Here is a 26,926-nt window from a genome sequence, read left to right on the forward strand (position 1 = left end):
TCAGCAGCTTATTGTAAAACAGTGTAAAAAGTGAACCTTGTAAGTGTGGTCATGAGGCTTGGGCCAGATCATCAGGAAGAGCATTCAGTAAGGCCCTATTTATTTAAAAAGCATGCAATAAATGTTGGCTGCTATTATGATTATCTAACCTGATTGGTGTTCTGCTTATATTTAATACTTATGATAATCTTGGGTGGGTGGGTATGGGTGTATGGAGGGGGATATATCCCCATTCAACAGTCAAGAAACTGAAGTGCAGAGGAACGGCAGAACCTACACTCAACAGCTCTTTCCAGGACACTGTTCTCTGACTTTGGAGAGAGATGGGAGCTGAGAGCTTGCCTCTAGCCCACATGTGGTTTCCTGTTATAGTCTGTTCTCAGAGCACTTTTGCTGAGGAAAGGGGTGGTCTGGTGGTTAGTGACAGGGAGTCTGGTGACTTCGTGCCTTGCCCTGAATTTACAGTACAGTAAATTCTAGGCCTCAGGGCAGTCCTATGACAGCCTAGAGAAGCAAACTTAGAAGAAAAAAGGCCTGGATTCCTTATTGGGCACAAGAGCTGAGCTTAGAATTAAGAACGTTTAGTCAGTTCAAGCACCTGGAGGCCTGGAAACTGTCACAAGATTAGAGAAGAGCCAACTGCTATCCAGTGGCTGAGGAAGGAGGAAATATTTCAAGGGCTCAACTCAGCCAACAGGTTTGGGTCTGATTATGAATTGTAGGCCAGGGCTATCACATCATTTCCTTTAACTCGTGGAAATGAACAAGCAGGTATCCCTGGACCTGCCACGTTAACCATCCCACTGGAGGTAACAGCCTCGGAATGGAAGACAGGAGACCCTCTTGGGTCAATACTTGGCTCTCTCTGAACCTCTGCTTCCTGAATCATAGAAAATCAGATAGGGAACAAGGGCTCAGAGAGTGCTAGTACAGGACTCACATTTTACAGAAAAAAAAAAAACAGCTATCACTTACTGACCACTTACTGTGTGTTACACACTGAGCTTAGCTCTGCAGTAGGAAACAAACAACTTGCCCAAAATCACACAGATAGCTAGTTCATGGGAAGACTTAAGACTTGGCTCCACCAAAATGCTAGGTGTGTGACCTTAAGCAAGGTACATATCCTCTCTTGTCTGTTTCCTAATGTGTAAACTGAGGATAATAACAACATTTACCTCATAAGGGTGATTGTTAAGAACTGAGTTAAAGCATGCAAATTGCTTGAAGCAGGGTCTGGCATATGATAAATGTTCACTTTTGCTGCTGTTGTTGTTGTTATTCTTAGCCAACACTTCCCCTTTTTCATCTGTAAAATGAGGAGGCTAACTACACAGTCTCTAAGGACATGCTAGGTTTATTTAATGCTGGGTGACCCACCGGGGCTGTGAGCTCAGACATAGCCCTTACCACTAGAAAATGCAAGCCACCTTGTCACTTCCCTTTCAGAAAACCTTCTCAGACCATAGAAGAGAAATATCACAAGCACTCAGGGCTAGAAGTCAAATCCCCTGATATTGCCCAGAATGGCAAATAATTTTCCCAGAACCAGCCAATGCTGTACAAATGAATGCAACTCTGGCTTATCATCATGCACCCATCATGGACTTTGAGAACTTTTTCCATATGATATTTCAAGGGGCCTCTCAAAATGAGCATTTCTCCTCCTGTTGTTTCAGCCACAGGTCAGGTCCCTGAGTTCCCCAGGAGCTTCTTTGGCTTTCTCATATGTGGTGATGAGTAGCAAACAGGTTCTGTGTCCTCCAACTCATTTTTTCCTCCTGTTCTGAAGGAGATCCCACTGCTTATGGCCCAGGGAATTCAAGCCCCAAATGCAAAAGGAGTGACTAGGAACCTCTCCTAGTAGGATTTTATTTTATTTTTATGTATTTTATAAAAGGGAAGGCGCGGAGGGAGAGAAAGAATCTTAAGCAGGCTCCACACCCAGTGAGGATGGAGCCCAATGTGAGGCTCAATCTCACAACCCTAAGATCATGACCTGAGCTGAAATCAAGTTGGATGCTTAACCAACTGAGCCACTCAGGTTCCCCTCTAGTAGGATTTTATCACTCACAGAAAGAATGCAATCTCTGGGACCCTGCAATGAGTGTCCAGCCTGATTTCTGCAGCACCACTCACTTCCATACCAGGCATGTTGGATTAGACAGCAGAGAATCTGGTATCAAAAGAGCTGGGTTTGAATCTAGGTTCTGCCACTCTCAGGCACTGTGATCTTGGGCGATTCACTTCACCTGTCTGATGAAAGCCTCCTCATCTGTAAAGTGTGAAACAAGAACTCCTACCTCACAAGGCTTTTGGGTGAGGAGTAAAGGCACCAAAGGAAATGGTGTGTCCAAGGTCACCTGGTAAAGACTAGAACCAAGTCTGGACATCATAAGCTAGTTCTCCTCTTTCAATACTTCACTCCCTTTTTGGGTATGTATGCCACAAAGAAGTCAGATTCGACTTTATGTACCTTCTTCCCCTCCTCTCAGAGAGCCCAGAAGAGAAGCTACTGACCTCTTGTAAGTATAGCCCAAGACGATGCCAGCTCCTATGGCGATGATGATCACCATCATGGTAATGCCCAGCACATAGCCTGCCAAGGACAGGACACAAGGTCCCATTAGCCTCACCCCAGATGATCAGAAAATATTTCTTGATGATCTGCACAAGGAGGGGTTGGGGCAATCATACCGAGGGTTCCCAGGTCTTTTTTCTCCTTGGAGTTCACCCGTACCCGCTGGCTGATCCCAATCACTGGCTGCACAGCTGCTGCTTCACTCCGCGCGGGCAGGGCGTTGGCAGGAGCGAACACCTGCACCTCATCTCCACTTGGCACTTCAGACGCCTCCTCAGTTTCTGTTGTGGAGGTTAGAGGGGACAGGGAAGTGGTCTCTGGAGGTGAAGTGTAAAATATGTCTCATTAGAGTGAATTCCACAGCTGAAATTGGCCTGGAGTGTTGGAGGAGGTGAAGGGAAGGGAGTTCACCTTAGGATGCCTATACACACTGAAATCCATCCTTGCCCCAGGGCCAAGACCAGGTCTAAGGGGGCCATGCTACAGCTGGGACAAGGCAAATGTAAGAGGAAGAACGTAAGAAAGAGCCTCTCCTGCCTCCCATGTCTTTATCTGTTCAAATTCTTGCCATCTTCCAAGGCCCGGCTCAGTTGCCCTCTTCTCCAAGGGAAGAGGCCCCCTCTGCGCTAGGAAACAATCCATGAATCCACAGTTTGCCAATCCCTATGTTATATGCGTTACACATCCCATTTAATCTAATTTCAGAGAAAGGTCCCGCCGCCTCGGGAGCAACCAGCCTTCGCTCTGGATCCTAAGAAATTTAGATTCAAATCTAGACCCTGCCATTGCCTTCAATATGTCGCTGAACTTCTCTGAGGTTCAGATCTCCCAAATAGCTTCTTTCCAGGGTCGCTGTGACTAGAGTGCCTAACATACAGCAAACGCTCCACAAATGGCCACTAGACGCTAAGGGACTCGCTAAGGGACTCGCTAAGGGCGTGGGGCCGGGACTCGAGCCCCATGAGCTCCCAGAGACTGCGCACCACTCAGGGAGCCCGCGGCCAAGAGGTGTGGCCTCGCCTCCCCCAGTTGTTTACAAGGCGCTCGCGGAGGATGAGCTCACTCGGAGAGGCGGCAGCAGCCAATGGGCTTTGGGCCCTGAGGCCTGGAGACAGCCCTGGCCAATCGGGCAGCGCGGGGGCGGGGCGGGGCCGGCCGGCGACGCGCGGACGCACGTGCGCGGCGGGTGTCGCGGCCGCTCCCAGGCCTCCCTGGGCGTGGGGGTTTCGGGGGTCCTCAGGTCTTCGGAGTCCGGGCGGGTACCTGGGCAGCGCAGGTCCTCGCAAGGCCACTTCTCGGGAGCGCCGGCGTCGCCGCTGACGTAGCACCAGGGCCCGCGTGGGTCCTGGTCCGGGTTCCGGCAGTAGCTATGGTTGCCGGCATCTGGGAGGGGAGAGAAGGCGCCATGGGACGGGGCTAGGACCCAGACCGCGGCAGCCGCCCGCCTACCGCCCGGGGCAGACACTCACCCGACTCGGGGGCAGACGCCAGGCCGCTCTGCACCTCCAGCCAGTTGAGGCAGCGCACGCCCGGGGCTGGGGAGGGCTGGTCCGCCCGGTACAGGTGGCCGTTGTCCCAGAAGCAGTCTGTGAGGAAGAGGAGCCCCCCCCCCCCAACACTGAGTGGCCGGCAGGGGAGCCGGGCCTACCCCGCTTGGGCGACCCTGGGCCCGGCTGGGCCTCCCTGACCTCATGTGGAAAACCCCTGCTGCCTTGAAGGGTTGTTGTGAGGCCCGGAAAAAGAAGGAAGAGAAAGCGCGTCTAAAGCCCCTCTGGTGCCCGGCCCTCACTCAGCGCTCAGAGAATAAGCTTTGCTGTTCTTTTTGTAAGCCGGAAAGCACTGCACAAGTGCAAGGGGTTGTTACTCTGGAACTTGTGGCCACTTTGGAGGAGTGGCGGGGGACGCCTGGGTTCGGGTACCTTTTTGGAGATGTTGGGAGTTTTGGTTCGGTCATCCTTGTATTGTAATTCCACGTTACATAAACCGGCGTATTCCTTTCACGGATATGGCCACATTTGCACTGGCAACACTCCCTCCCAAGAGAATTCTACAAAAGCCTTGATTCAGTCAGGCAAAAGAGAGCCTCAAACGGAGGGAACCTGCCTCATCCCTGCTTGGATGTGACTCGAAACTCCCACTCCCCTGAGCAGGAGAGCCTGGGGAAGGAGGGCCTGTGCCCTAACCACACCATGCAAAGCCCCTGAAAAGAAAAGGACTTAGGGAGTAGGGGAGATGAATCCCAAATTCCATCCACTCATGGAGCCACAGGCAAGGAAAAGGACAGAGAAAGTGGCTACTTGCCTTTGTTCTTAATGGCAAATATGGAGCTGCAAGCCCCTAACAGGGAAAGGAGGAAGAAGAAGACGGAAAAAAAGGGGGAAAGAAAAAAAAGCCTTCATGGGACAAGAGAAACCAGCTAAAAGCTTCATTTCCAGTCATCTTCCTGTCTGGCCTGGCCATGCTTGGGAAACAGCTTTACCCTTTCTACTTCATTAAGTTGCTGCAGGAAGGAAAGATTGTAATCTCACCTCCAGATCCATAGGCTTCTGCTAGGAGCATGTTGCTGATGAGGAATGTTTGCACCCAGGCTAAGAGCATCCTCACCTCCTTCATCTTGCTTGTGATTGACCAACCAGTGCCCAACCGGGGTCCCCTTAGCGTCGCCTCTGCCTCCCAGTCCCAGCCTCGCAGTCAGACCTGCCCTTGTTATGCTCTTCTGGTAAACAGCCTCTCTTTAGAGCTGGGAGCTTCCCAGCTAGCTTGCTGCAGCGAGGTGTTTTTCGGCTGAAAGGCGCCCCCTGGGTCCTAAGCCTCCTATGCCATGCGAGATCACTAAGCCAAGAGAGGATCTCCGCCCAGAGAAGAGAGAGGCTGAGAAGTTCAGGTTGTGCTTAGCAGAGGATCAGTTTGAGACCTACACTGACTGCATCCCCAGGGCTTTCATCTCTTCTGTTTCCATTTGTGTGAGTACAGAAAGAGTAACTCTGTCAGGAGGCATCATTGTGGGAAGGTTTGAAATTATAGTCCCAAAGGCAGAACAGCTTAGGACATGCTAATTACACAAGCAGGAGGAACTCAAGACCACATAGGGGGCTCAAATAAGAGTATCCAGGTGGAAGGAACACTTCATATCCATTTCTGAAAAAGAAAAAGGGCCTTTGTGGTTTATACATTTTTATGAACCCTGACTTTTTTTTTTTTAAACAGTATAATTTTGCCAGGATCAGATCAGTCACTTTACTTTGTTTATATTTGGGTTTTGGGGGTGTCATATATAGTAGGAATACAGAAGGGGTCTCTTTAGTTGAAAACACATGTTATGCAAACATTGGGACGTTTGCTCAGCTATATTTAATAGTCTACCCTTTCTACCAGCCCTGAATTCATATAGAGGAAGTAAAGTCAAATGTTTGCTTTTTTTCTCCACCCTGTGGAGAAATCCATTCGCAGTGATTTATATCCATCATTAAACCTCACCACATTCATATGACTTCGGTCTTTTGGAGTTAGGCAGAAGGGTCCTCTTCCTGTTTGGCTGACAGTTTGATTTCCCAGGCAGCCTCAGTAAATGGAGAGACAGAACAGAGTGATTCTCCAAGACTACCTTGTGACTCAGGCAAATCTCAAAATAGAAATAGGAAACTGTTTTGATCTGAGGGTTTGTATCTTTAGGCAGTAATTTAGGGAGAAGAAAAAAAACTTCCATAAGTTTCAAAAGCTTTATCAAGGAAGAAAGCTAATGTCAATCCAACCAATGTGAAGTGAATTTGAATTTACTACAGTCAGATTTCAGACATGGAAAGAACAGAGATAAATTTAGTTTACTTTTACAGAAGTTTGCTGACTGTGTTTGATTCCTTCAGTCCATTTAATAAGACGCGTTGCTTTGCTTATGCGATCATGCTTCCGTCTCCCCACAAAAGCTTCTGATCCTCTGACTCCTGACTTGGCCTATGCTGGATATTACACAGAATCTGTAAATTTACTCACATATACATATACACAGATACGCCAAAATTTAGTAATTTAATAATTCTAATATAGTATTCAGGGGTCTTTTTAAAGCACTTTTATTAATTTTACAATTCTTTTGAGAACTTACCACATACTAGATATAGTTCCAGATACTGAGAATGTATCTGTGAAGAAGGATGGCAACTTGAGGGATGCCTGGTTGGCTCAGTCGGTTAAGCATCTGCCTTCGGCTAAGGTCATGATCCCACGGTCCTGGGATCGAGTCCTGCATCATGCTCCCTGCTCAGTGGAGGTCTGCTTCTCCCTCTGTCTCTGCCTGCCACTCCCCTTGCCTGTGCGTACTCTCTTTCTGTGTCAAATAAATTTAAAAATCTTAAAAAAAAAAACAACTTGAAATCTCTGCCCTTATGAAGCTTATATTCTAGTTGGAGAAGATAAATGATAAATATGTAAAGTGTCAGGTGGTCTTAAGTGTTATGAAAAACAAAGTGAAATGGTCAGGGAGAGAGTAACGGGGTATACTTCATTTGTTAAAGAAAGCTTACATTATTTTCAGGGAATTAGGATATTTCTATAGGCAGAAGGCTGAAGGGGAAGGGTTCTTTGCACAATTTTCCTTGAGGATCCTAAATACTCTTACACCCCTGTAAGAGAAATATGATATACATTTTGTTTCATTACATAAAATATATAGGCTTGAGAAAATGAGAATGCAGTTTTTAATTTCAGAGTAGCAGGGAGTTCTTTTGGATTGCTTCCTCAGCATCTAATCTATTGCCTTTGTATGCAGTGAGTGTTCAGTTATTATCTGATGAAATGCTCCTCAGACTCTGAAGGGCTACTTCTGCCAGATTATAATACTTTCCTCTCTGATATAATAGAGACAGGCTATACATAGGCCAGCACTTGTACCATTTTCAGATTATCTACTGTGCCCATGTCGGGGTGACAGTATTTCTTCCTCAGAATCCCAGACTTTGTTACCTGTTGCTATTATCTAAGTTTTCTATTCAGAAAACTGCTATCTTCTGTAACTTACCTTGATGTACAGAGAAACCATATTTTGTGCCATGTGTCTTATCAGGAACAGCACTACCTAGAAAAGATATAAGACAGGCTAGAGAAGATTTTTTTCAGCTTAGTCATCTCTGCTTTTTCTTGCCTGTAAGACATTTATCTGCGTGATTTGATTTTTTCTAGAATGACAGGCTTCTTAGTCCTTCAAAGGCGTATTCTATTATAATAAGTTCAGTACCTTCCTTCCTCAAGGAAATTGGATTTAGTTCAGAGATGTGCTTTTCATCATCATTGATGATGTTTTGGTTTTTTTCTTATGATCTAGTTTTGAACTTTGCTTCATGTATTGCTGTAATATGGCCATATTTCATGGCCTACAGTTACTCCAAATTCCATATTTCTTCTGGAAATATTACTACAATAATAATATGATACAGCACTACTCATATATTCATTTGGATTGCATATATCCCTGAAGACAATGTTGTGAAATATAATACTCATATTTTACTAAATATTTCAGGGATGTTTGACTCTCAATTTTATATTAAATCATTACTGATCCAGAGGGACAAAGCCATACTGTTAACTCAGGAAATAACCTCAGAACATTTCCCAAGAAAGATGAGCAGTTCATTTTGATAACAGGGAATGTTAGTGGAAGAGCTCTAATAAGGAAGCCATAAAGCTGTTAAAAGACTTAAGAATCTTTTTTGTCAGCAAAAGAGGGCTAACGTGTTGGTAAAAATCTTTGGAGTAATATCTAATGAGTTGGCTCCAGCTATTCTCTCCATATAATGTGTTGTAGAAGTAGCTGCTGAGATTTTGCTGAAAGATATTGGGTGTATAATTGCAAACTGAGCAGAGGATGACTCTATGAAGATTGTTAAGGAAATAATATTCCAATATCTAAACCCCAAGACCATTTTCTTTGAAAGTATGGCCTTCAATGAGTTAGGTTATTTGCATTCTGATACACAGTTAAGTGTTTAGTAAATGTTTGAGATAAAAAGGGAAAAGCAGAGTACCACGTAAAGACAAAGAGTCTAATAAGCCTACAGAGAATAGTAATTTTTTAAGGGTAAACAATAAAACAGCCAAGAGGTGACTTTCAGAAACAAGACGTTCTACACCGAGGAACTGAGGATCCACAAAAGCAGAGAACTTGGGAATATCACATAACTGGTTTTGAGAAATAAAGGGAAGAGTAAATTTGTGAATGAGAGTAGATTTTTACTTAGAGGCCAGTCTTAGAAAACATGGGTTTTCACATTGAGGAAAACACAGTCTTCAGTGTTGCAGGGATAACACTAGAGACTATATAAACTTAATTGGCTTGTAAGGCTAGGCTGTTGATATTTAAGGTAAATTAACCCAGTAAGCTACAAGGATGCCTCTTTGGGAAAGGAATGTAATATTCTTCAATCTCAGTAAACCAGAGCTGAAGCTTTTAAAATTTATCAACACCCAGTATGAGCTTTAGTGCTGACATTTAAAGCAAGAGGAGCTGTATGCCAAATAATTAAGAGTGTAGGCTTAGGAAAGACCTGGGTTCCAGTGTTGGTGCTACAGTATGGTCTTGGGCAAATTACTTAGCATCTGTAATTCTCAGTTTCCTCAGCCTGTTCTTATTGTGGCTAAGAGTACAAGTACCAGTATCAGAACTCAAATCCCAGCTCTGTCACTTACTCACTGTATCATCTTAGGGCAGCTACTAAATTCTCTATGACTCGGTTTCCTCAAATGGAGGTTGAGAGAGATAAAAATAGTACCTATACCACTGGATTGTTGATGTTCACTCAGCCCTGAATAAATATTAACTGTATCAGTCTTTGTGTCAGCAACCTCTGACTTTGAAGTACTGAGTATATTTGCTCTCTTCCAGAAACTTAGAATCTGGTTATAAAGATCAGGCTAACACATATGAAAATGAAAATATTAATACGGCATTTATAAGTAGGTGTTAAACAGTGTGATGCAGACAATAAAGGCTTATTGATTCAGTGATTATTAAACATCCACTGCATACCAGGCAGGCACTAAGCTGAGTACTGAGGATACAACAGTGAACTCTGCAAGGTCCTTGTTCTCAAGAAGCTCATAATTTTGTGATAGAGCGGATAGTAGTAGGCAAAACAACAGTGAAATAAATGCTACAGTGGAGATTAGTACTGGGGGCCGTGGGAATGCACAGGGGGGTGCTTATGGCCTAGTTTTAGGAGGTTAGAAAAGGCTTATCAGAAAAAATAAAATCTGAATGGGGAAGGAGTTAGTGTTCTTGGCAGGTCAGACAATGTGCAGAAGCCTGGAAACGTAGGCTATCACTATGCTAGTGGGGCATTCAAGGTGGTGATTAAAATGAGGCCAAAAAACATGCAACCAAAGAGGTGAATACTTGCGGACCAGATTATGGAGGTTCCTGAGTGTAGACTTTATCCTGAAGACAGTGAGGAATCAGTAAAAGTTTTAAGCAAGAGAGTGACATGTTTTAGCAAGATCACTCAGGCTGCAGGGTAGAGGATTAGAAGAAGCCAAGACAGAAAGATGGAAGACCAGCAAGGAGGCTGTTGGACTAATGTAGGTAAAAGAGAATAGTGGACCTGGACCCAGAATTAAGTCAGGCCACCTGGGTATGAATCCTGCTCTGCTGCTTAATAGCTATGTGACATTATGCAAGTTACTTAACCATCCTAGGTCTCTTCCTGATCTGAAATTTGGAGATGATAATAAAATTTACCTTAGAGGTTTGCTGTGAGGATTAAAGCACTTAGAACACTCCTGCCCGGCACATAGTAAGTGCTCTACAAATATAGGTAATGAGGCTGAAGAGAGGCAAACTAGGAAGAAGAATAAGTAAGACTCCATGACAGAGGGATGTCAGGAGCAAGTAGGAGAAGCCAAGGAAATTGGTTTCTGGTTTGGAAGCTTAGAAGATGGTGGTGTCATTCATTGAGATAAGGAACAAGAGGAAAAGCAGGTTTGGGAGAGGCTGAGAAAAAGCAGTCAAAGATGGGTAGATTGCAATCAGGAGAGTGTGGTGTTAGAGAAGCTAAAGGAAGAGTGTTGCAGGAAGGAGGGAGTGGTCAACACTGTTAAATGCTACTAGAGGGTCACTTAAGATAAAAGCTAAAAAGAATTGGTTTTAGCAACAAGAAAGCCATTAGTGACTTTATCAGGAGGAATTTTGGTTGAGGGGGCTGGTTCGAGGGAGCTAAATGTATGGATTATAAAAGGAAAGGAGATGATGAAGGGAAAATGTGAGAATGGACAACTGCTTAAAGAAGTTTAGCTGAGTAGGACTGGAAGTGGCTGGAAGGATTATGGGCAAGGCTGACATTGGACCCAATACACTGATTTGGCCTACTGGCAGATAGATTTCTTAGTGGTTGTGCATCCATTCTATTTGATCCATAGCCATGCCAGGGAGGTTGAGAAGGGGAGCTGATTTGGGGATAAATAATGGATTTGGCCTCAGTGGTTTTGAATTTGACATATGCATGTAGAAATGCCCAGCAAGCAATTTGATATGGGACTAATGGACAGAAAAATCAGAGTAAGACGCAGGTGAGTGGGGATGAACTAAGCAGGTACCGGAACAAAAGCAGGCTGGGAAGAATGCACAAAGGAGCTCTGGATCTAGCCTTAGAATTCATGAGCATAATGAGAATGTGTGACCTCCATGAAGGCAGGTGCTTGTGGGTGGTAAATGGGTCTCAGAGCGGAAGTGAGAAGCCAAGCCTTATATCCAAACTTCATTGCTTATCAATAGCATTTGCAATAAACAGAGTTGCTCAGAGATGGAGCCCAGGAGTTCTAAGCTGTCAGGGAGAGGGAGCAGGAGAGTCCTGAGTTTGGAGTTGGAGCGATTGACCTTGGCTGAATACTAGGCCTAGTCTAGGCAGTCATGTGGCATAGGCTGTATGGGTTAACTTTAGGAAGGCAACACTATTGTCCTAATCTTTGCTCTGTCTTCAAAATGTAAAAAAAAAAAAAAAAGTTCATCTGTGTATTTCAGCTGTGCCAAGCCCTGGACTGTGGTGTTTGCCATGAATTACTTTTAATTTATCATTCAGGGTTGTAGTTAGCATTTGTATTTACATAAACAATATGTAAATAAGGTGTTTATCTATTGAATATATGCTGGGTCTGGGAATAACAAGGTAGCTGGGAAAATACATCTGTTCTACCTTTAGAATCCGGGTATTTCATTCTCCTGTTATTATTTATTTTCTCAGTCCCCAAACAGCTCTTGAGTATCTTCTGTGTCAGGCACTGCTTTTCCTTTTATTATCTATCTCAGTTCCTTCCTGGGTGTGTCTGTCATTTTGCACTGTCACATGAACTATTCTCTTCAAAACTTTCTTCATCTATCTTTTTTCATTGTTGGCTCCATCCCATCTCCTCTTAAGAGGGATTCTTTAAAGGATTTGTATGTCAGGGAATACTAATATATGTTATGTATTCTTCAGACTCTGTTTCAGTGAAATGGAGAAAAGAAAAAAAAGGAATCCTAAACAAGATCATAGAACAATTGTGGCTGGAAGGAAATGCAAGGACAAGAGAAATCACATCTTAGCCATAAGAGATTGCTGCCCTAATTACCTCTGTGAAGCCCAGATAACAGAAATGAGCAGTATTATAGGCACAAGGGGGTGTCATAAGTGGACTCAGATTGGTCCCAGCATGGTAAGACCCTGAGTTCAATAATAGAAGGTTAAGTACCAGCTTCAAACACTCAGTGTGTTCTCTGAGTTCCTAATGATATTTCTACCTGGAGCTTTCTTTTACATTTACCTTAATGGCTCAGTTGGAAGTCAGCCATCACTGCTAAGTGTCTTGAGTTTTATGCAGCATTGGCAGCAACTTCCTTATTATCCTGACATTAGAAATAGAAACGCTGCCCAGTTGCAGCCAGGCTGTTGATACCCAGTAGTGGGACATTTCCACTTTCTAGGATCTTGTCCTCTCCAACACTGAGTGGCCTAACCTTTTGTCACCTTCCTAAGTCATCAGATTTATGAAAAAGCCTCCCATTCCTAGAATAGCTCTGCCATCAGGCCAGTAACATGCTTTTTGCTCTGAGCTTCTGCTCTCTTGGATATAGTAGGGAAATCTCCAATAAACATTAAATTAAATACCTCACATATTAAGAACTTCTGCTATTATTTTTAATGTTGTTGTTCTTGTTGTTACTGCCACCACGTAGGATCAGAAGCTAGAGCCTAGCTGAACCTCTGATTTTGCTCCTGTTACGCTGGGTAGTTTAAGCAAGTTGAAATTATCTGGAAATGGATTTGAAAATACTTGGTTTCCTCTCTTTTATAGCCATTGTCAGCTTAAAGAGTCTTAAAAAGGTCAAAGTGTTATCACATTAGTATTTTTACTTATTAGAGATTTAACATCTCATCTCTGGATTCCTTTCTTTTTAAGATTCTATATATTTGAGAGAGAAAGAGAGAGAGAGGGAAAGCACAGAGGGAGAGCGAGAGGGAGAAGCAGACTCCCCTGCCCAACGTGGGACTTGATCCCAGGACCTTGGGATCACAACCTGAGCCAAAGGCCGAAGCCCAACAGCCTGAGCCACCCAGGTGTCCCTCCTCTCTGGATTCCTAAGAGACTGGAGTCCTCACTTGCCAGTGAATTGGATAATCCAGTAATCTCTGCCTAGAATGATGTACATTTTATCCAGCCATCCAATATTTACCAAACAGTAGCTCAACATGGGACAGTAACAAAAGCATCATAACTAACATTTATTGAACATTTAGTATGTGCCAGATACTGCTCTAAGTGTTTTTTACTAAGATTTTATTTATTTGAGAGAGAGTGAGCAAGAGAGAGCACAAGCGGGGGGAGAGGCAGAGGGAGAAGGAGAAGCAGACTCCCCACTGAGCAGGGAGCCCAGTGTGGGCTCAGTCACAGAACCCTGGGATCATTACCTGAGCTGAAGGCAGATGCTTAACCACCTGAGCCATGCAGATGCCCCATGAGTATTTTTATATATATACTATCTCATCTATTCTCCATAAAAACCCTATGTGCAGGCACAATTATAATCCTCATTTTGTAAATGAAGAAATGATCATAGGCTAAATAGTTTGCCTAAAGCAAAGGATAGTAAGTGGAAGAGCCTGGATATGTACCCAGGCAGTCTGGTCCCATAGCCTGTGCTAAAAACTGCCTCACTGTACTGACGGGGATAACCCTGGATTTGCACAGAAGTCCAGTTCTGATCTCAACCCCTCTACTCCATCACTTAAATTGAATGATCTTGGGGCACCTGGGTGGCTCAGTCTTTAGGCATCTGCCTTCAGCTCAGGTCATGGTCCCAGGGTCCTGGGATTGAGCCTTGCATCGGGCTCCCTGCTCAGTGGGGAGTCTGCTTCTCCCTCTCCCACTCCCCCTGCTTATGTTCCCTCTCGCGCTGTCTCTCTCTCTATCAAATAAATAAATAAAATCTTTTTAAAAAATTGAATGATCTTGGGAAAGATACTCAACCTTTCTGAACCTGTCTACTCATCTGTAAAATGGGGATGGTAATATATACTTTGCAGGATGGTTGTGAAGATTAACGGTTATATACTCTGCACTTATTAGGCAGTCAGTGTTGGTTTCTTCTCTTCCTATTCTGTTCTAAGCCCTGCACTGGTGGTAGAGATGGAATAGGAAAGTTGCACCTCCTTAGGGTCCTTGTCTGAGGTGAAGAGGGAGGAAAAGAGACCAACATGGCACTAAACCATTACAGTAGAGTATAAGAAATGCCACTGTAGAGGAACAGAGAGAGGTACAGAGAAAGTACATTTTCTGAGCTGGGGTAGGGCAAAGCTGGAGGATCTTCAAGGCACCAGTGACATTTGTGTTAGGTATTGAAAGACAAGATAGGATTGAATGAGGTAGACCAAGGGCATGAGTGTCCAGGCAGGAGAAGCATGAGCACAGGTGCTGGAGAATGAGAGACCTTGGCGGTCTGTGTTCTGGTAATGGCTAGGGGTTTGGTATGCAGCTGTGGATCAGGGATGAGATGGGAAATGAGGATGACAAATGAGTTGCAAAGAGAGAGGGACCCAAGCAGATTTCAGTATGTCCCTGCATCATTAAGACCAAAGACACATTTAAAACACATTTAGGGGCGCCTGGGTGGCTCAGTCAGTTAAGTGTCTGCTTTCAGCGAAGGTCATGATTGTGGGGCTCCCTGCTCAGAGGGGAGTCTGCTTCTTCCTCTGCCTCTCCCTCAGCTCTTCCCCGCCCCAGCTCATTCTCATTCTCTCTCAAATAAATAAAATCTCTTAAAAAAATGTAATGAACTTAAGAAAATTTAACAAAAAAACTTATGAATGCTCCACTTGTTAAAATTGAGCTATAATTCACATACTATAAAATTCAATTTACAGCTACATTTGAGCAGTTGGTTAGTATATTAACAAGGTCGTGCAACCATCATCACCATCTTAATTCCAGAACATTTTCATCACTCCAAAAAGAAACCTGCTATCTGTTAGCAATCACTCTCTATCCTCTCCTCTCCCCAGCCTTGATTTACTTTCTGTTTCTAGGGATTTGCCTATTCTGGACATTTCATATCAATGGAATCATACTACATTTGACCTTTTGTGTCTGGCTTCTTTTACTAGAAGTAATGTTTTTGAGATTCATCTGTGTTGCAACATGTATCAGTATTTCATTCCTTTTTATGGCTGAATAATATCCCTTGTATGGGTACACCACATTTTGTTTATCCATTCATCAGTTGGTTGTTTTTTCCACATTTAGCTATTATGAATGATGCTGCTATGAACATTCATGTACAGGTTCTTGTTCGATACTTGTTTTAAGTTCTTTGGGGTATATACCCAGGAGTGGAATTGCTGGGTAATTCTGTGTTTAACTTTTTGAGGAACTGCCAGTCCATGGTGACTGCACCTTTATGTTCTCACCAGCAATGTGGGAGTGTTAAAATTTCTCCATATCCTTGCTAACACTTGTTATTCCCACTCACCCCCCACCTTATTTTATTATTGTCATCCTAGTGGGGTAAAATGGTATCTTATTGTGGTTTTGATTTGCGTTTTCTTTTTTTTACTTTTTTGTTGTTTTTATTATACACTACATTAATATACTGCATAACCTTCTAGAAGGGGTAGATGAGTATGACTGAGTTATTTTTCATCAATCAGGAAAATGCTTCCTTAATCCATATTCTCCAAACCCTTTGACACATAGTAACGATTAACCCCAGGGACCCACCTATCTCTTTGCATCCCACTCCACTGATAATGGATAATAGGCAACCCTTTTTTCCTTGCTGCTGTTACTGAACCTGTGGATGTGCGCCATGGCTGTGCCGGGGGATGACCAAGCACATGGCCATGACGCCGATCCCGGGCAGGATCTTGAACCACATCGCAGCCCGGTTGCCAGAGCCAAACCCCTGCCTTCCCAGCCCGGTAAAGATGCTGATTTGTGTTTTCCTAATAACTAATAACAAGATTTTGAGCGTCTTTCCATGTCTTGCTGGCCATTTATCTTCTTTGAAGAAATGTTTATTACAGTCGTTTGCCCATTTTTAAATTGGGTTGTTTGTCTTCTTTGTTGTTGAGTTGTAAGAGTTCTTTATATATTCTGGATAGATTTTTATCAAATATATGAGATATTTTCTCCCAATCTATGGGTTATGCTTTCACTTAAAAAATTTTTTTATAAAGATTTATTTATTTATTTATTTGAGAGGGAGAGAGAGAGTGTGTGAGCAGGGGGAGAGGGAGAGGGAGAGAGAGAATCTCAAGCAGACTCCCCACTGAGTAAAGAGCTCAACACAGGGCTCCATCCCGGGACCTTGAGATCATGACCTGAGCCAAAATCAAGAATTGGATGCTCAACCAACTGAGCCACCCAGGTGCCCCTTTTAAGTTTTATTTATTTTTATTTTTAAAGATTTTATTTATTTATTTGACAGACACAGTGAGAGAGGGAACACAAGCAGGTGGAGTGGGAGAGGGAGAAGCAGGCATTTTTAAAAACAATTTTTTAAAAGATTATTTATTTATTTATTTATTTATTTATTTATTTATTTATTTGACAGAGAGACAGTGAGAGAGAAAACACAAGCAGGGGGAGTGGGAGAGGGAGAAGCAGGCTTCCCCTGAGCAGGGAGCCCGATGTGGGGCTCAATCCCAGGACACTGGGATCATGACCTGAGCCGAAGGCAGACGCCTAACAACTGAGCCACCCAGGTGCCCCAAAAATCTATTTTTTAAAAAGATTTATTTATTTATTTGAGAGAGAGGGCACAAGCAGGGGGAGAGGGAGAGGGAGAAGCAGGCTCCCCGCTGAGCAGGGAGCCCAATGCAGGCTTGATCCCAGGATCTTGGGGTCATGACCAAAGCCCAAAGCAGATGCCCAACCGACTGAGCCATCCAGGCTCCCCTCCACCCCTTTTTAAAAAAGATTTTAGGGGTGCTGGGTGGCTCAGTCATTAGGCGTCCGCCTTTGGCTCAGATCATGATCCCAGGGTCCTGGGATCGAGTCCCACATCAGGCTCCCTACTCGGCGGGAAGCCTGCTTCTCCCTCTCCCACTCCCCCTGCTTGTGTTCCCTCTCTCGCTGTCTCTCTCTCTCTTGAAAAATAAATAAAATCTTTAAAAAAATAAAAAAGATTTTATTTTTAAGTAATCTCTATACCCAACATGGGACTCGAACTCATAACCTCAAGATCAAGAGTCCCAAACTCCATCCATCGAGACAGACAGACACCCCTGTTTTCACTTTCTTGATAGTCCTTTGATGCATACAAGTTTTTAATTTAGTTTTTTTTTTTCCTTTGGTTGCTTGTCCTGTTGGTCTCATATTTTGCCTATGTCTATCCAGCTGTCCCAATGCCATTTGTTGAAAGACTATCTTTTCCCCATTGAATGGTCTTTGTACCTTGTGGAAAATCAATTATCCATAGATGTATAGATTTATTTCTGGACTCTCAGTTCTATTCCATTGATATATAGACTTATTATCCTTATGCTGGTACCATGTTGTTTTGATTACTGTAGCTTTGTGAATTCTCTACTTTTATTATTGCAAGCCTGCCTCTGAGTACATTTGTGTATTGTGAACAGTATTTTGTATTTTTCTTTTCACTTTTTGGGGAACACACACTTCTGTGTAGATCATTTCTATAATCAGTACCCTTGTCATTTAAAATAATTATGAAGTGGTTTTTTTTTTTTTTTGCCTTGCTCTACTGTGCTATTTTTGTTAAGCTTTTATTTTACCTGTTTTCTGGGTTGCTTTTAACTTTTCTAGATAGCCTTGTTTGCACTGTTTCTTCTGGACCCAGACTCATTAGCTATCAGGCCTCCCCCATCGATATCAGAGAATGCTGGCTGCTTTTTTAGGTCATCCTCATAGAAATGCAGACTACTCTGATCTGCCTCAGCTCAGACCCAATACTTCCAGCCAGTTGTGAGTTGAGTTTCTGGGGTAGAAGGCCTCTAAGAAAACCTCTTTCTTGAACCAGAGCTGTGCAGAGATCAAGAGTGGCTCCAACCTTACAATCTGCTGTATGCTTATTTGTGAATAACCATTCCTGAGATGTCACACTGATGAGACACATGGGAAAGAACCTGTCTTTTGAACTTTTCTTATGCTGCCAAAACAAGCATTTACAAGTGCTGTTTCCATATGTAATATATCCCTGCCTTTAGAAAGGAGGAGCTTCCAGAGATTATGGGATTTGTTCAAGGTTGTCCAGTGACCTTACAGTGCTACTGGGAACAGAATTAATCCCCGACTCCCATTGATCCCCTTCTCATCATCATTACCACACACTCCTTCCTTATTGGGCAACAGAAGATAGAATTTACTTCTCAGTATTTTCCCCAAGAGAGGTTTTGAGTTTCTTCCCCGCTTTGGTAAATAACACAGGTAAGGAGCTTCAGTGAATAACTTGCATTCATTGTACCATTCTTTGAAGGATCAAAATCATGGGCTCTAGCAATAGATCTATGAGAGAAGTGGGGACAGGTGAGAAAATGTCCGCAGCCTCAGTGTGTTCTGAACTCTAGGAATTTTGGATGAGCCTCTAGAGATGCTCAGTTTTCCCCCATAACAAATAGGATGTCTTCTGTAAAACTTGTCTGTAGTGGTTATTGATCAAATTGTTGGTATATATGAAATTTTGCTATGGGAATTTTCAAAGATATGCAAAAGTAGAATAATATAATGAATTAGCAGTACCTGCCACCCATCTTGTGGAATCATCAACATGTGGCCAATCTTGTTTTATCTCTACTTCCATTTACTCCTTATCCCCACTGGATTATTTTGAAACAAAGTCAGTATATTGATCAAGTTTTCAGTTTCTACTTGTTGTTGAAGCTATTTCCCTTAGATATTGGGATGTGTGCTCTCATTTAGATTGCTTTTAGCAGCTTTATTGGGCCTGACATTCTTTCTCTGGAAGTTTTTTGCATTGGTAGAATCATAGGTGTTTTCTGGCCTCAAACTCTGTTCTTTTGTCTCTCCCACTCCCAGAGTTCTGTGAACCTGTCATGCATGCACTTTGATCCAAGTGCCTAGATCTCACTTACCTATTCTCCCTCCTAGTTCACCAACTTTAATGTATGAGGTTAGGGACTTCAGCAATCTTTGTCATTAATTACTCTATATGCAATGCCTAGTCTGGCATGTAGTAGGTGCTTAGTAAATAGTTGATGACTGAATGGATGAATTCCCTTTGGCTTTCCACTCTCCTGAACCTCACACCCAGCTGTTTTAACAGGGCACTTGGTTCTGTGTATCTTAAATGAGGAGAAAATTACTTGAACCTCTTTAGAAGTAGCTTTTATCCTTGACCCCTTTTGTCTAGCTGAAGAATCTGAATTTTCCTGGCTCCCCCTACTGGTCTCTCCAGGGTAGTTGCACACAGGTGCCACTGGTGGCCAAGGATTGGAGCCAGAGGCAGGTTCTGCCAAGGGAAAATAGAACCTTGTTGTGGAGTGCCCTAGCCAGTCCAGGCAGGTCTGAGGAGGAAGAGAGCAGCTTGTTGAAAACAGTTCAGGGAAGTGCAGCTTTCTGTATAAGGGGCAAGGAAGGTAGCCCAGTGCCAGCTAAGGTCAGAAGAGCAGGGTTGGAGGCTGCAGCACCTGAAGACCATGAGTATCATGACCGCATGGACCCATAAATGAGGTGGTCATTATGTGGGAATCAGCCTCTATATTGAGAATAGAGATGTGCTCCTTCTCCCCTTAAGACAAAGCACCTTGAGGTCAGACATAGTCACCATGTAGGTTGAGTGGCTACCGAGTTTTATTTTGGCCTCCTGTGAAAGTTGAACCAAGTGGGGTGGCTCATGTAGATGGGAGAGTCCCTAGAGTTCATGGTCTTATGTGACCCCATCTCCCAACTCTTAAGACCAGTAACAACTCTGTGGAGCTCTGGGTATATGCTCTGCTAGGTCCTCCTCCCTCCACCCTCCATAAATACCATAAATGCCCCACACCTACCCACTTCCTAGATTTCTTGGTTATTTACATGTATTTGTCTTTACCACAATGCAACTTCCCAGAAAGTGGGCTGTGGCAGAATGCATCTTGCCAGACTCCAAACTACAGACATCAGGAAGAGCGTTAAAGATGGTCAGACACTAAGGGCAAATCCCCTCCTCTTCTCTCCAACCCCAAACCCCAAGTGCCAGGGTAATTACACTTAAAGTTGAACATGGAAATAGGCTTTTGTTACCCTTCCTTCCTAGAAGGAAGCATGTGATTTTCCCCAATACACAAGGAAGGGACCCCAATCCAGAAGAACCCAAGGGCATGAAAATTGCCACCAGACTTGGGCAGGTATATCTATGAAATGGTCATTATAAAGAAATGTTTGGAAGGAATTCACTTCTTTACTGGGTATTGGGGATGTAGCAGTGGGCAAAGTCCAGCATTTTAGTGGGAGAAGTTAGACCATAACCAGATAAATATGTAACATGTCAGGGGTGCTAACTGCTAAGAAAGGAGAAAAAGCAGGAAAGAAGGATAGGGCAAGAGTGTGTTGTTTTAAATTTGGTGATCAGGGAAAACAACTCTGTTGAGGTGAGGGAGCAAGTCCTGTGATCGTCTGGAGAAAGAATATTCATGGCAAAGGAACTAGAGAGTGCAAAGGCCCTGAAGCAGGAGCATGCTTGGCTTGTGGGAGGAACAGTGAGGAGATGGAGTGGCTGGGGCTGAGTGAGTGAAGGAGAGAGTGGTAGGAGTAAGCTCAGAGAGGAAACAAGTGGCCAGATCATATGGGGCCTTGTACACCTTGGCAGGGGCTTTGGGGTTTGCTTTGAGTGAGATGGAAAACCACTGAAGGGTTTGAAAACAAAAATGACGTGAACCAACTTAGGTTTGACAAGGCTTACTCTGGCTGCAGTGTGGAGTCGATCACAGGGAAGCAAGGTAGAGAAGGAAGACCAATTGGAGGATGGTTGCCAGAGAGAGGTGATGTGGGTTGGATGGGGTAGTAGCAGAAGTGGGAAGAAGCTATTGACTAGTAGGTTTGGTTTAAAAGTCAGCAGGGTCTGCTAAGGGATTGGGTGTGGGTGGGGTGTGAGAGGAGGAGAGGGCCACAGCTACCTGCAAAGGTTTTGGCTTGCATCACTGGAAGAATGGAGTTGCTGTTTAACTGAGATGGAGAAGACTGGGAGAAGAGCTAGGTTGCGGGGGGAGGAGGGGGGTGGTATTCACCAGTTCTGTTTCTACCTATTAAGTGAAATATCTATTTGATCTCTAAGTGGAGGTCTCCATTTCAAATAATAGTAGACATTCTTGGGGCACCTGGGTGGCTCAGTCATTAAGCGTCTGCCTTCAGCTCAGGTCATGATCCCAGGGTCCTGGGATCGAGCCCCGCATCAGGCTTCCTGCTTGGTGGGAGGCCTGCTTCTCCCTCTCCCACTCCCCCTGCTTGTGTTCCCTCTCTTGCTGTGTCTCTCTGTCAAATAAATAAATAGAATCTTTAAAAAAATCAAATAATAGTAGACGTTCCAAATAATAGGCTCCTCAAAGTAATAATAATAGGGAATGTTGTTTACATAGTGCTTTATAGTTGATAGTGCTCCCACATACCTTATCTTGTTCTGTTTCCGCATCACCCACATAAGGTAGTTTGTTTTCTTTCTATTTTACAGGTAAGGAAGCTGAGATTCAGAAAGTTCTGCACAAGAGAGCCAGTGTTTTGATGTTGCCACACAGAGGAAGATGGCAACCAGCAGCCGTTTAGCCTTGAAGAGCAGCAACCAACCATCAGAGAGACCCTGGCTTCCCCATTGCTGTCAGGTAGGAAGACCTGAGCCTCCCTAGCTCTGTCCCCAGCCCTCCCACAGAGAGGAACCAGCGGGGAAGTGGAGGACAGGCTGTGTTCCCCTACCCTCACCTCAAACCCCCAGAGCCATGACCAGGCCTGGCTTCCTTGGGAAGGGGCAGAGCGGATCTTTGAAGGGGAACTTGAGATGGACATTTCAAAAATGAATATTTTTATTATATAAACATTTAAAACTAATCTTAAATACCAGAAGGAGACTGACTATTCGAATTCCTGAAAGTAGCTGAGGATCATGGCATCCATCATTAAGTACCCAGTGAGAAAAGGGGGTTTGGCATTGTGTCACTGAGGGCAGCTATTGAAAAAGATCAAAACCCTTCAAGTTTATCCAGGATAAGATGCTGGGATAAACCAGTGGCAATTGCATTTCTTTCCAGTCTTTTCCCCCATGTATCTTTTTAACATTGTTCAGATTTTATTACGTAGGCAATTTTGTTTTTCCATAACCTGCTGTTTTCTCATCACTACTTTTGATACAAATATTTCCCCCCATGGTACTAACCATTTTGTGTAATCATCATTTTCAAATGATTGTTTATTAACAGCCATTTAGGCTGCTTCCACAATTTATATACATCTTTTTGCATTAAGCTACTGAGGCTTACTTTGTTAGATCTATCTTCCAAAAAGTAGAATTACTGGTTTAAAAGATATAAACATTTTTAGGATTTTGATAAATTCTAATAATTTTCCAGAAGAGTTCTGCCATTGGTATAGAAAAGTAAGAGTGAGCCTTGGAATCAAGATCTTCTGATTCTAAATCTCAGGCTTTTTTTTTTTTTTTCTGTGCTGTATTTATGAACTTTGGTTTTCTTCTTGTGAAATGGAGACAGGTGTATGTGTCATGATCACAAGAATCAGAACTGTGTCCTCAATAAATAGCAGTAGTTCTTGTTTAATGAAAGAAGATTTGCAGAATTCCCCTAGGAAATTGTCTTTGTTCAGTCACCCACACTGGCCCCCACATTGGAGCATAGTCTGCCCTAACTAGTTCTTCTCAATCTGATGGCTGGCTGACTTTTCCCAGCAGCTCCTACACAGTCTGAAATGGCCCTTTTCTCCCCCAGTGGCATGAAGGGATTTGTTACTTTGATCGTCAGCTGGTATCTGGACTTCAGATACTTCTGGACTGGTATCTGCCCATGTCCTTCCTTCTCTGAGCCCCCTTGCTCCTCCCCCACCCATCCTACACCTTCAAGTTCTAAGGGTGTTACAGGGTCCTACTCTAATGGCATCTTCTCTGACCCGGCTGGCACATCATCCTTCTCCAAATCATCAGAGAATTTATTTTCCCTTACCTCCCATGTTATATTCTCTCTTGTGGTACCGACATCTGTTTAGGTATATGCCCCATGTCCTGTACTACTCTGTATGCTTAAGCTCCTTGAGAACAGAAATTCAGTCTTTCTGTAGCCACTCAGAATATTTGTTGGATGAATTAGTGGTTGCTCAGTGCCAAGCACTATTCTAGGTATTGGGAATACAGAAATGAATTATCTTTGCGTGAATCCCATTTGCAAAGAAACCTGATCTCATATGGGGAGATAGAATCATAAAAAAATGATGCAAGAGTAGAAATATGCGCAGAACAGGGAGATGGCACAGAGGGAAACACAGTGATGGAGCCCTGGGCTCCACAGTCTGAGCAGTTCAGGATTCATCAGCTCTACCAACTTCACAGCTATGTGACATTGGCAGTTACTTAATATCTCTGGGCCTCAGTGAGAATAAAATAGTAGCTACCCCATAGGGTTGTTGATATACATAAGGCCTCTGGCGCAGTGCATGGTACATGGTAGTGATGTAAATAAATGAAAACTCTCTTCTGGAGGAACAGAGAAAGCTGTACAGACAAGGGGCTGAGCTTTTGTGAACTGAGCTTTTGAATAAAAATTCCTCAGGTATGCAAGAGATAAGGACTTAACAGGCAAAGCAACCTACATGAATGAGCAAATAGTTTATCATCATCCAAAAAAAAAAAAAAAAAAACCCACAAGCCCTGCCACTCATGGAGCTTGTGCTCCTTAACATGACGCCAAAACATTCAGCAGGCTCAGGGCACAGATTTTGACTCAGAAGAGGAGAAAATCAGATGAGAATGCCCTTGAAGGAGAGAAGGAGATGTCAATAATCATGCAGTTTCCTTTTCAGTGTTGCCAAGGCTTTGACCTCTGCCTGGTATGGACTGGCCATGGGGTAGGGCACCAGATTTAGGGAGGGCAGCAGATTTTCTCTGAAGCAAAAATAAGTTGTTTTCCTGTTGTACCCATCCACAGTGATACAAAGAAGCTTTATTCAGAGGTACCTACCTCCATACTGCCCTGTCCTCAAAGGAAACATGTTTTGTTAGGACAGATTTCTTCTCTTAGATAAATATTTGGTATTTACCTTCACAGCAGTTTAGCAAGAGATGCAGATCGAGACATTTATTGCTCTGCCCTCCTCCTCTCCACCCCCAGGGAGAACGCTTCATGGGGTCTAAAGGCATCCTGCACTCTTGGAGAGGTCCAGAGGAGGGGTCAGAAGTAGCCATGAGAGGGGAGAGGGGAGTGTGTAAGGACTAGAATTCTAGAGGCTCTGCTGCCAGGCACTCAGTGGCCAGGCATGATTATGTAAATTGGAGGAAATCCCTCCAGCCTGCTTTCTCCAAGGCCCAGAATGGATTTTAGTGATGCTGGTGATAACTTTAGGGCAAGTTTTAGGTAACTTCATGGTGAGTGCTGACTACTATCATTCAAATGTGAGAGGGGGCATGACTGTGGAATTTCCTCCTGCAAGGGGCACTCAAGAGAACTGTGAAATTCTGAATTCACTGCCCAAACTAGCAGCCTGGTGCTTCATCCCTGGTGCTTCAGAGTCCAGACCTTTCAGAAAAGCCAGAAAGCAGAGATAAATCAGCCCTAAGGAAGAACTGGAGCAAGCAGTAACAGGATTCATTCACCACTCCCTACAACGCCTTCCTTTTGCCAGCTCCCTGACTACCCTCTCCCCTTGACCTTCCTCCTCTACTTCTACCCTCCTCTACTTCTACAAACAAAAGGACCAGAAAACAGGATAGGTGACCTGGGCAGGCCATTCTTGTTCTGAGCACATTAGGCCCTTCTTTGCATCGGTTCTGGAGTTCTTGGAACGACCTTGGTTGGGGGATGTGGCATTGCACTCTGCAGGGATCAATGGATTGATCCGCAGACCAAGAAATCACAAGCTCTGGGTGTCAGAGCAGCTTAACTCACACAAACTGTGAGCCCATGGTAGGCTGGGACCCCAGTCTGGGTGAAATCCAAGATTTGAAATCCGGGGAGGGCCTGGAGAAATGCCCTTGGACAGTGGTCAGCAAACTCTAGCCAGGGGGCCAAGTCAGGCCTGCCAACCTGTTTTTGTACAGCCTGTGAGCTATGAATGGTTTTTACATTTTTTAATGGTTGGGGGGAAATCAAAAGAAGAATAATATTTTGTAACATGTAAAAATTATTGAAATTCAGATTTCAGCGTCCATCAGTGAAGTTTTATTGGCACAAGCCATGCCCATCCATCTATGTATTGTCTGTGCCAGACTCTCTTACACAAGGGGCAGAGCTGAGTAGCTGTGACAGACCATAGGCCCACAAAGCTGAAAATGTTTACCCTCAGCTCTTTACAGAAAAAGTTTGCCTATGTTCATTCTTAGGAGGGTGTAGTCTTGTGAGGGAGATAGTACAGGTTTTTGAGTATTTCCTAATGTGCTCATAGATACCAGTCCATGTAATCCTCACAGCAGCTGTGTGAATGGGAAACTGTTACCCTTGTTTTCCACACCAGGAAAAGGAAACACGCCTGCCAAAGGTCACCCAGTTGGAAAGTGGTGGCACTGGGATCTGCACCCAGCTGGCTGTCCCTGGAGACCCCCATGAACCAGGGCACAGTGGTGACGACCCAGGAGAGCAGCAGCAACGAAGGCTGTGGAAAGGATAAGATTCAGATGCCCAGAGCTGCAGAGGAAGAGCTTTCCAGGTGGAGGGCGTTCCATGGGTAAAGGCCCAGTCCTGGGAATGAATGGTGTGCACTGAGAACGGAAGGAGCTGAGTGGGAGCTCCCAGGACACCTGGGGTCAAGCCGTGGCACTCCTGGGTGCAGGGCAGGAACGAAGAAACAGACTCTGGGCCTAGGTTCAGGTCCTCGGTGCACCACTTAAAGCTCTGTGTTTGGGGTGAGTTGCTTAACTATAAAAATAGTCCCTACCTATTTGGGCAGTTGTAAGGGCAGACTGAATTTAATATATGTGAAGTGTTTAGAAGGGCACCTGGCACTTACTAAACACAACATATGTTGTTATTATTAAGGTTATTATTGTCAGAAACTGGATGTGATTTGAAGGTTGGCATAAGTAAAGGCCTGATACATGAAAAATGAAAGTACAAGGGGGACTTGTGCTTGGGGCATACCAAGTAGGAAAAGTGGGATTGGAGCCAGGGAAATACAGAGGAGGCAAGTTGCTGTGGAGAGTCAGTTTTGGGGGTCCCCAAAGGCTCTAGAGGGACAGAGGCAGAGAGCAGGAACAGAGGGGGCCAGGGAAGGGGCTGAAGTTCATTCTTACACATGGGGAGCCTGGCTTTGTGCCCAGTACCTGGTATACGTTATTAATCCTCACTACAACCCTTCCAAGTCAGTCCCCCATCATCCCCACTTTACAGACAAGGAAGCCAAGTCTTGGAGAACTGCCAGAATTGTAAAAGGTATCTCACAAAGTATATCCTGAGACTGGCCACAGTCCCAGACCTGCCAGGCCCCCAGGTCCCACCCACTTCTGTCTATCAGTGGTCAGATTTCTCGGTAGCCCTGTGCGCCAGGGTTCCTTGGTGCCATGGGATTTCCTTAATCTCTGCCAGGGGCAGAGATGGGTGATCATTGCTGTGGGGAAGTGAGACCAGTGCCCAGTCTTTGCCCAGGCTATCAGGTAGTGGCTGGATGGGTTCCTGGTATGACAGCTCTGCCTGGAGCAAGTGACTTGGAGTAGGGTGCAAGTCACCC

The 26,926-nt window shown here is 44.2% G+C and overlaps 1 protein-coding gene, 1 long non-coding RNA gene and 1 pseudogene across 5 annotated transcripts in view; 1 reads left to right on the forward strand and 2 right to left on the reverse strand.

Moving 5' to 3' along the window:
- PIK3IP1 (phosphoinositide-3-kinase interacting protein 1) overlaps positions 1–5,330 on the reverse strand; it is a 39,748-nt gene extending 34,418 nt beyond the window's left edge. For 3 of the 4 annotated variants that reach the window (XM_073886775.1, XM_025858083.2, XM_073886776.1), the window contains exons 1-5: positions 5,110–5,330; positions 4,051–4,167; positions 3,845–3,964; positions 2,698–2,898; positions 2,521–2,599 (exon numbers count right to left, since the gene is read on the reverse strand). In XM_073886775.1, the coding sequence (XP_073742876.1) occupies positions 2,521–2,599; positions 2,698–2,898; positions 3,845–3,964; positions 4,051–4,167; positions 5,110–5,194 (602 nt within the window). In that variant the 5' untranslated portion in view covers positions 5,195–5,330. The remainder of the gene's footprint in view (positions 1–2,520; positions 2,600–2,697; positions 2,899–3,844; positions 3,965–4,050; positions 4,168–5,109) is intronic. The other variant, XM_025858084.2, reaches the window with a different exon arrangement.
- A 95-nt stretch (positions 5,331–5,425) lies between these two features.
- On the forward strand, positions 5,426–26,120 carry LOC141371458 (uncharacterized). The gene is made up of 3 exons (XR_012376417.1): positions 5,426–5,544; positions 21,726–21,873; positions 25,718–26,120. It is a non-coding gene; the product is annotated as an uncharacterized lncRNA (long non-coding RNA).
- Positions 15,669–15,974, reverse strand: LOC112813126 (NADH dehydrogenase [ubiquinone] 1 alpha subcomplex subunit 1-like; annotated as a pseudogene).
- Positions 26,121–26,926: the final 806 nt, after the last annotated feature.

This window comes from Callorhinus ursinus, unplaced genomic scaffold (assembly GCF_003265705.2).
Source record: "Callorhinus ursinus isolate GAN/ISIS: 27379988/994484 unplaced genomic scaffold, GSC_fseal_2.0 scaffold72, whole genome shotgun sequence".
Classification (NCBI taxonomy): Eukaryota; Metazoa; Chordata; class Mammalia; order Carnivora; family Otariidae; genus Callorhinus; species Callorhinus ursinus.